General features: G+C 52.4%; 1 protein-coding gene across 1 annotated transcript; it reads left to right on the forward strand.

Moving 5' to 3' along the window:
- Nucleotides 1–3619: 3619 nt before the first annotated feature.
- Nucleotides 3620–8038, forward strand: SDR39U1 (short chain dehydrogenase/reductase family 39U member 1). Its single transcript, XM_054224501.1, has 6 exons — nt 3620–3673; nt 4133–4239; nt 4575–4657; nt 5234–5355; nt 6028–6171; nt 6397–8038. The coding sequence occupies exons 1-6, from the start codon at nt 3658–3660 to the stop codon at nt 6810–6812; spliced, it is 888 nt and encodes a 295-aa protein (XP_054080476.1). The 5' UTR covers nt 3620–3657; the 3' UTR covers nt 6813–8038.
- The last annotated feature ends 363 nt before the right edge of the window (nt 8039–8401 follow it).

The following is an 8401-nucleotide window of genomic DNA, read 5'->3' on the forward strand; positions in this document are numbered from 1 at the left end:
CCATTGCAGCATGTTAGGTGCAGCCCAGAGCTTTCAGGTAACCCTGTCCTGTAGCACAGGTCTGTGTTTGGCTTGTCTACCTGGCACTTAACAGAATCAAGAGCAAGAGTTGGGCACAGGTATCCTTGGCCTCCCTTGGTCCTGTTGAACTTTACCTCATGAATTTCAACAAGATCAAATGAAAGGTCCTACACCCGGGTTGGGGCAATCTCCAGTATCAATACAGGGGATGAATGGGTTGAGAGCAGCCCTGCGGAGAAGGACTTGGGGATACTGGTGGATGAAAAATCGAGCCAGCAATGTGCACTTACAGTCCAGAAAGTCAGTCACATCCTGGGCTGCATCAAAAGAAGCATGGCCAGCAGATTGAGAGAGGTGATTTTGCCCATCTACTATGCTCTTGTAAGACCCCACCTAGAGTACTGCATCCAGCTCTGAAACCCACATTACAAGAAAGATATGGACCTGCTAGAGCACGCCCAGAGGGACACAAAAAGGATCTGAGGTCTGGAACACCTCTCCTGTGATGAAAGGCTGAGAGAGTTAGGGTTGTTCAGCCTGGAGAAGAGAGGTCTTCCTCTTCCTGGAGAAGAGGTCTCTGAGGAGACCTTATTGTGGCCTTTCAATATATACAGGGGCTTATGAGCAAGACAGAAAGACTTCTTAACACAGCCTATAGTGACAGGACAGGGCACAACAGTTTCAAACAGAAAGAAGGTAGATTTAGATTAGGTGTAAGGAAGAAATTTTATACAAAGAGGGTGGTAAGACACTGGCCCAGGTTGCCCAGAGAAGCTGTGGATGCCCCATCATTGGAAAGGTTCAAGGTCAGGTTGGACGGGGCTTTGAGCAACCTGATCTAGTGAAAGATGTCCCTGCCCATGGCAAGGGGTTGAATAAGTTGATCTTTGAAGGTCCCTTACAACCCAAACCATTGTCTGACTCACTCTATGATTCTCACATATCTGTGCAGTGGTTTTGGGCAGGCTTTGCCCTGTGACAGAAGCAGAAGCGTGGGGCTTCCTCAGGTGCTGGAGGTGGGGCTCTTACAGGTTGGGACTGATTGCTGGCATGTTTCTCTCCCCATCACATCTTGTTAGATGGATACAGGAAGAAGTGAGAAAGGGCATGCTGGATTTTGTCTTTCTAAGAAGCTCTATACAGTGAAACAACACACGACAGAGGGAGGTGGAAGGAAAACATAAGTTTGAGACATATCCAAAGGACCCTTACAACTGCCCTTTTTTCGACAGTTTGCAATGAAGGACCTACTAGACTGCACTCAGGTCCAGCCATCTTCCCATTATGGAGGAGTTAAAAGGAGAATGCGTGTACAGCCTGCCAGCACCTCCAGCTAACATCACCACCGTGACCCATCCAGCAGGTAGAGGCTGAGCAGACCACACTGCACACAGAGAGTAGCTCCAGCTCACCCATCTGCCTGCCAGCACATGCCACGCAGAAACCAGCAGTTCATCTCCCCCTTTCATCCTGTGAGCCACTGGCACGCCTCTTCCTGTGCAAATAATTCCCAGTCTCTTAGATTTGCAGCCAGCTCCTCCTAGAAACCTAGTTCCTTCCTTCTTAACCACAGGACTTGTGTGGAATAATTACTAAATTGGCTAAAAAATACAAAAGTACAGCATTGTTCACACATTAAGGAAAATATAGAATCAAGAGGCCTCTGAGGTAGAAAACAGCCGCAGCTGGCATGAAGAATACAACACCTGTGGTTCCCTGATAAGCTACATGAGGTACGGGACGGGATGCAATTATTCCCCGGCTTTACCTTATGATGTATAGCGGATATGGGAATGGGATGATACCATGAAACAGATAAGCTGCCAATTAGCTGCCCGCTCGATACTTGGAGCCAACATTTTGTCAAATTTTGATGAAATGCTGTCCTTTGTGCAAACTTTGCTCATTATAATGCCATTATAATACCAAAACACACCTCCATCCCGAAGGCTACCCGCCTCCAAGGTGCGACCACTCCTCCTTGAGTCTGCGCCCTGAATTTCTTGTAAACTATACCTTTAATTGTGAGGTGAGAGAATTTTACACCAATCGTAATAAAAGTATGTATGACTAAAGTCACTCAAACTCCACCTTGAAGGTAACCAATAGTATAAAAATAGCCCGAGAGAGGGGGGATACCCAGGGAAGACACCATCACAAAGAATTACATCACTGACTTCTGGGATCAGTCGACGGGCTGAGCCTCTCTTCCCCCCTATAGGGACGCCTCTGGGTAAGACTTAGATTATACCGAGTGCTTCCTCGGGAAACTTAGAAATTTCTCTAGAGACTTTCTTTCCTACATTTATAGCCAGGCTGTATCGTTTATAACTTTGTTGCACATTTTGTATATATAACAATACTTTCATTTGCACGTGCTTTGCAGACAGTGTATTTATCACTGGCAATCCTAAGAACCTATATATCTGTTGTTTAAATAAACTGCACTGTTTCAGTAGCTGGTTGTTTCGGTTTCTCACTGAACGTGACCAAAGACTCGAGAGTGGCCGTGCTAGTTCATGAGCACGACTAGACTGAAGGTGCAGTCCACTATTAGTGTATCCATAACAAGTTTAATACATATTAAACACGATTGGACTGATAGTGCTGAATTGGGCATCACTCAGAATTTAAACCTACCCGCACCTGGCCTCCCACCTTGGTGAGGAGTGTTAGAACGCAAGGGGGTTTATCTTCTGCCAAAACCGCTTGGCCCGTTTTCACGCAACAACTTGTCAAACACTTTCATATGGCCGGTAGCAGGGGTGTTAAGGACACGCAGAGCGGGCTATGGGGAAGGAGGACAGATGGACAGGCAGGTGGAGCAAAGGCTATGGGTCCCTGTGCAGATGAGGGTGGATGACTAAGTGGAGTGAACTGTAGACAGGTGGGCAGAAATATCTCCAGCATTTGTTTCCGCTTCAGAACAGCCACCAATGCGCAGAGGTCCTGCCTATGGGCTTGTATCACCCTCTGCTCTTCACAGGACACAAGGTAACAGCGGGTGACAACACGGGCAGCTTTGTGTGAAGGGAAGGCTGCCCCAGGTGCCTGTAGGTGAAAAGTCTTGTCTTTTTGTGTGTGTTTCATTCCACCTCAGAAGAGACATCTGAAGTCCAGGGGCAGAATTACATCCGCGAAATAATTTCTTTTCCCATGGCCCTGAGCACACACACGAGGTGTCCAGAGGGAAGGGACGCTCAGGGTCAGCAAGAACAAACCCAGCCTAATTCCCAACTGCAAAATCCTTCACTTTCGATTAGAAACGTTAAAAAAAAAGCCAAAACAACAGCAACAACAAAAAAACAACTACACTTCACTAGCGTTTATTTCAGCTCTTTCAACTAACTGATTAACGGATTGACTTAACGAATTCCTCCGAGTTGCTGTCTGGCCTCCGGGGGCGGCGGGCGCGACCTCATTAGCACCGCCCCCGCGCAGCTCCTGGCCCTTTGCTCATCCCCGCTCCCTTTAGCCGTGGCTTTCCGCCACTTTTCTAAGCACCGCCCCGCCCCCTCCCGCCGCCCGCCCCGCCCCGCCCCCCCCCCGCGCTCCGGCTCTGGGCGGCCTCATGCGCCGGGCGCTCAGGCGCACGCGCAGTCTGTGCCGGCGGGCGCATGCGCACCCGGCGCAGCCATGCGGGTGGTGGTGGGTGAGTGCGGAGCCCGGAGCCGAGCCGAGCCGAGCCGGGCCGGGCCCGCCCGGCAGCGCACGTTGTCTCTCAGGGGCGCTGGTGCGGGTGGAGGGCTTCAGCCAGGCCGCTGCCGGGAGCGGGGTGGGCGTGGGAGGCCGCCCGGCGGAGGGCGGGCCCCGGGGCGCCATGGGCAGGGCACCCCCCCTGCGGGGCCTCTGTGAGGGGGACGTAGTTTTGGAAGTGGCGAGCCTGGATTGAGGGTGCTGCGGACAGAGGTCGGAGCCAGACACCGCCCCGGCGCTGGGGGTAGGACGCGGTGCGTGGCCTGTGGAGGCCCTCAGGGCTGGGGCGCTGTGCGGGGTGGCCGGGCTCAGAGTAACGTACCGCGGGGCGCCGGCTACGGTGACGGGGACACCCGTGCATGCCTTGGGACGGCGGTCTGGGTGGCACATCGGTAATGCCTTGTCTCTCTCCCAGGTGGTGGGACTGGCTTTGTGGGCAGAGCCCTAACCCTGTTGCTGCGGAGCCGTGGGCATGAAGTGACCCACGTCTCTCGACAAGGGGGCAAGGATCGGATCAGCTGGGTATGAGACGAGAGCGGTCACAAGAGGAGGAACGTGTCAGGGCTGAGGAACAAGCCCACTTGCCCTGGCCTGCCTTGGCGTACAGGGAATCTGCAGTGGGGAATCTGGCTTCTGTGGATGTGCCCTTGGGCTCCTGGGTGCTCCGTGGGCCGTAGTCATCGGGATGGGTACTGCTGTAGCTCCAAGGCGCAAAAGCTTCTCCATTCACGCTTGTGCTCCAGGCGGTGTCAGGAAAGAACTGTCTGGAGTTCTTAGGAGCGTGCCCTGCTTGCTTGTTGGGAAGGCTTGAGCAGAGGGGAGGCTGGGTGTGTGATGTGTCTGTTACCCCTGTCTAGGAAGAGTTGTCCCGCTCTGGACTGCCTCCGTGTGACGCTGTGGTGAATTTGGCTGGTGAAAATGTCCTCAACCCTTTCCGCAGGTAACTTGATCTCCCATAGTGCTGCTGGGACAGGGTGTAAGCAAGACAGACCGGTGTTGTCAGAGAATGTGGAAGGGCTCTGGGGAGGAAACAGGGTGTCCAGGAAGTGCTTGGGTTATGTAGCTGTTGACATCTGGGTCTTCAAGTATTCGAAATGTTTCTGTGGGCCTGTAAAATTCTTGGATGCCTTTGGAAGACAGGTTCCCTTCAGGATTGACAGCTGTAGGCTAGGCAAAATAGTCTCATGTTTCCAAGCTCATACTGGATGCCTACATTTAGATAATGCAAAATTGGAACCAAAGTTTGATTTCCACACCCAGCTTTGGTGTCCAGCTCCTCTGCTACCTTTGTCCTAAGGCAGTCCAAAACCCACAGTCTTTTGTGGGAAGTGGGGAACCACCATCTCCCAAAGGCACCATGGATTTAGGTAGTAAGATCTCATGTCCTCTCCCAGCCCTGGGGTGTGTGGGAGAATTCATGTGGCCTCTTCTGTGCTTGTGAGCAGGTGTCTGCTGGGGCTGTTGTTTCCTTGCATGTCCTTGTGGGGACAATAATCAGTGGCTCTCCCTTTCCCAGGTGGAGTGATGCCTTCTGCAGGGACGTCATCAGCAGCCGGGTTGAGACCACCAAGGCCTTGGCCAAAGCCATTGCTGATGCTGAACAGCCACCCCATGCTTGGGTCCTTGTCACCGGCGTAGGTATTGGTTGGGCCTGGCCAAGGCATGACTCAGGCTGACCTGGAGAGGTCAGACCTCCAGACAAAAACACGCTTCTTGGGAGGACACATGTCTTGCATTGAAATGCCAGCTTTATTGCTATCCCTGTCACTGTGTTTAGGCAAGCCTTCATCAGCTTTTTGGTACTGCTGGAGAGGAATTTGGGTCCGTATGCTTTCTCTTGGTGTTATTAGGACAGGACCTTTTCTTTGTTTTTCTGCAGAAGCCTTTAAGCATCTTGTAGAACCAGTTTGTCTAAGCAGGGCCTCAGCTGAATCCCCCTGCGTATCTCCTGACTTCGCATTTCTGCTTGCTACAGTCTTTAAAGCTGCCACAGTTCAGTGTCTGTGACGCCCAGTTTTAGAGCAAGCGCCATTCTGTGCAGCCAGCTCTGCATTGCTTGCTGGTCTGTTTTGTTCTTGGAACTGCTGGCTCACTGTGAGTATTAGTGCATCCCAGTGAACTTGCAGAGCGCATTGGTAGTTAAAAAAATTTGTCAACATTGCCAGCAGAGAGACCCTGTGCTGTTCATAGGAGGATGTCCCGATGGGGGAGTTCTGGGCTTCTGGAGGCAGGGAGGAGGGTCCATCTTGGGGAAGGAGTGGCTGCTGTCATGATTCAATCCTGACCCTCTTTCTGCTCTTACACCCACAGGCTATTACCGCCCTAGCCCCACAGATGAGTATACCGAGGACAGCCCTGGGGGGGATTTCGACTTCTTCTCACGCCTGGTGAGCTCCTGGGAGGCGGCAGCTCTTATCCCTGGGAGCCCAACTCGTGGTGTTGTGGTGAGATCTGGTGAGACGGGGCATCATGCCTGGTTAGGGTGGCTCTGCTTCGGTGCTGGGGCAGCAGGGGGAAAAACAGGGAGAAAGACATAGGGTCTTGTCCCTCTCTATGTTGCGGTGCTGTACCAGTCTAGCCCTCTAAGAAGTCCAAGTCTCTTGGTTGTAGGTCTGAGGGTGAAGGGGGCTTTTTTCCTTTGGCAGGGGGGATCCTGGTCTCACTCTGTTCTCCCCGCAGGGGTAGTGCTGGGCCGAGGTGGTGGTGCCATCTCTCAAATGCTCTGGCCTTTCCGTCTGGGACTAGGAGGCCCCTTGGGCTCTGGGCGCCAGCCCTTCCCATGGATCCACATTCGGGACCTGGCTGGGATCGTGTGTCATGCCCTGGAGAATGAGTGCCTGCACGGTGTCCTCAACGGTGTCTCCCCGTCCTCCCCTGCCACCTCCAATGGCACCTTTGCTCAGGAGCTTGCTGCAGCCCTGGGGCGCCCAGCCTTGCTGCCGGTGCCTGCTTGGGCTCTGCGGGCTGTCTTTGGAGCAGAGCGGGCTGTCATGCTGCTGGAGGGCCAGAGGGTGGTGCCAAAACGCACCCTGGAGAGCGGCTACCACTTCATCTTCCCTGACCTGTCTGGAGCCCTGAAGGACGTTGTGGCTTGAGAACTCCTCGGTTTGGCTGGGTTGGGTCTTGTTTTTGTGAAGTCCCTGGCTCACATGCCTTCCCCTGGATGAAAGAGGGTAGTTATGCCCCTTCTTGACATCTCCCCATCTCCATACAGAGAGAGTGAGCAATCTTTTCCCCTTGTGGCTCCCTTTGTGCATCCTCAGTTTTGGAGTCATCCCTGTTATTGCCAACTGCAATCTCCACTTTACCTGCTTTTGGGGAAGGGCACAAGCTCCTCTAAGGATTGTGACTGCCATCTTCCCTTTCCCACAGCGTGCATGTGGGCTGGTCGCAGAGCAACTGGGGGGTGTAATATCTCCTCCCCTGAGAGACAGGCATGGCATCAGGAAAGGGATGTTCAGATGTCGTAGTTCTCCTCCATGTTACTGGAAGTCCCTCTTCCTTTTTTTCCCCATGTCTTTACCTCACGGTCACATAAAGAGCTAGTTATGGCTCTTCCACTTTGTCTTTCTCAGTCTCATAGGGGATGGACTTGTGGTTGTGGGAGAACGTCTTTCCTGAGGGGGCGCAAAGGGTGCTGCATACAGATGGCTTGGAGACTTTGCCATCTCCTTTCTTTTGGCGGCTCTGTGCTGGTACCAAGTTGCTGTGTCAGAATCTCCATCTGAGTCTAGGCCCAAGAGTTGCATCCCTCCAGGGTTGTGTAACCCTGATGCTGTGGTGGGGGTGAAGGAGGACACTGCTTTGCCAGCCTGTGGGGTTATGGGTGGTGGTGGGACTGTTGTCTCCTGAGCTGCTCTTGAGGCCTTGGGTAGGTGTCAGCTACATCTGAGCTGGTGCTGGGGACAAACTAGGTGGTTCATCTTGGTGTGAGATAGCGCAAGGCACTGCTTTAGTCTAAAGAGAGCACTTAGGTATTGCCTTCATTGTAGTTATCTAATCCCAGACAGAGGTTTTTTCTCTTATTCCTCCTGTGAGCTGGTACTTGTGTTCAGGGGGTTCCCACTGATGGGGCAGTGAGAACATCCAGGTTGCCTTGGGAAGCTGTACCTCTTCTCTGGTGGAGAACACTGTGATTTCATCATCTCGTACTGTAAGGAAATGTATCCCTGTGCTTCCTGTAACACATTTTCACGTGCCAAAGTGGGTTGCGGGATGTGCAATGTACAGAGCAGATAAGTTCATTATAGTGCTGCTTCTGGAGAAATATTCCTAGTGTGTTGCAATTTTGGGCAAGAAAAATATATTAAAAAGCACTTCAGGCAGACTGGCTCCATTCATTGCTGAAATAAGAAGCCGCCCAGAACAAGAGCTGTTCACATATGTCTGATTTATGTCAGGTTAATGCAGTCACAGTGGCCGGCTAGATTCCCCTCTCACCTGCCGCTTTGCTCAGTCCGTACTGGAGACAGAATGGCAATCTGCTGAACTTTCCAGGCAGGAAAATGGGAGTGGGACTGTCCAGTTGGAACTGGAGATAGTCCTTGCAGTTAGTCTGAGCACAGCCAGGTGAGCTGGGACTTTGTGAATAGCTATGAAAGCAACATCATCCGAGATGCTCCCTGTGATGAGTGTGATGTGCTTGGATTGTGTCTGTGCTGCCTGTCAGTTAGGTGCAGATTCC

The sequence above is a fragment of the Rissa tridactyla genome, chromosome 19, assembly GCF_028500815.1.
Source record: "Rissa tridactyla isolate bRisTri1 chromosome 19, bRisTri1.patW.cur.20221130, whole genome shotgun sequence".
Classification (NCBI taxonomy): Eukaryota; Metazoa; Chordata; class Aves; order Charadriiformes; family Laridae; genus Rissa; species Rissa tridactyla.

Excerpts from the sequence above, each read along its gene's own strand:
- SDR39U1 (XM_054224501.1), top strand. Across the intron at positions 4,658-5,233 it reads GTCCTCAACCCTTTCCGCAG|GTGGAGTGATGCCTTCTGCA; the intron begins GTAACTTGATCT and ends TCCCTTTCCCAG. Across the intron at positions 6,172-6,396 it reads TGGTGTTGTGGTGAGATCTG|GGGTAGTGCTGGGCCGAGGT; the intron begins GTGAGACGGGGC and ends TTCTCCCCGCAG.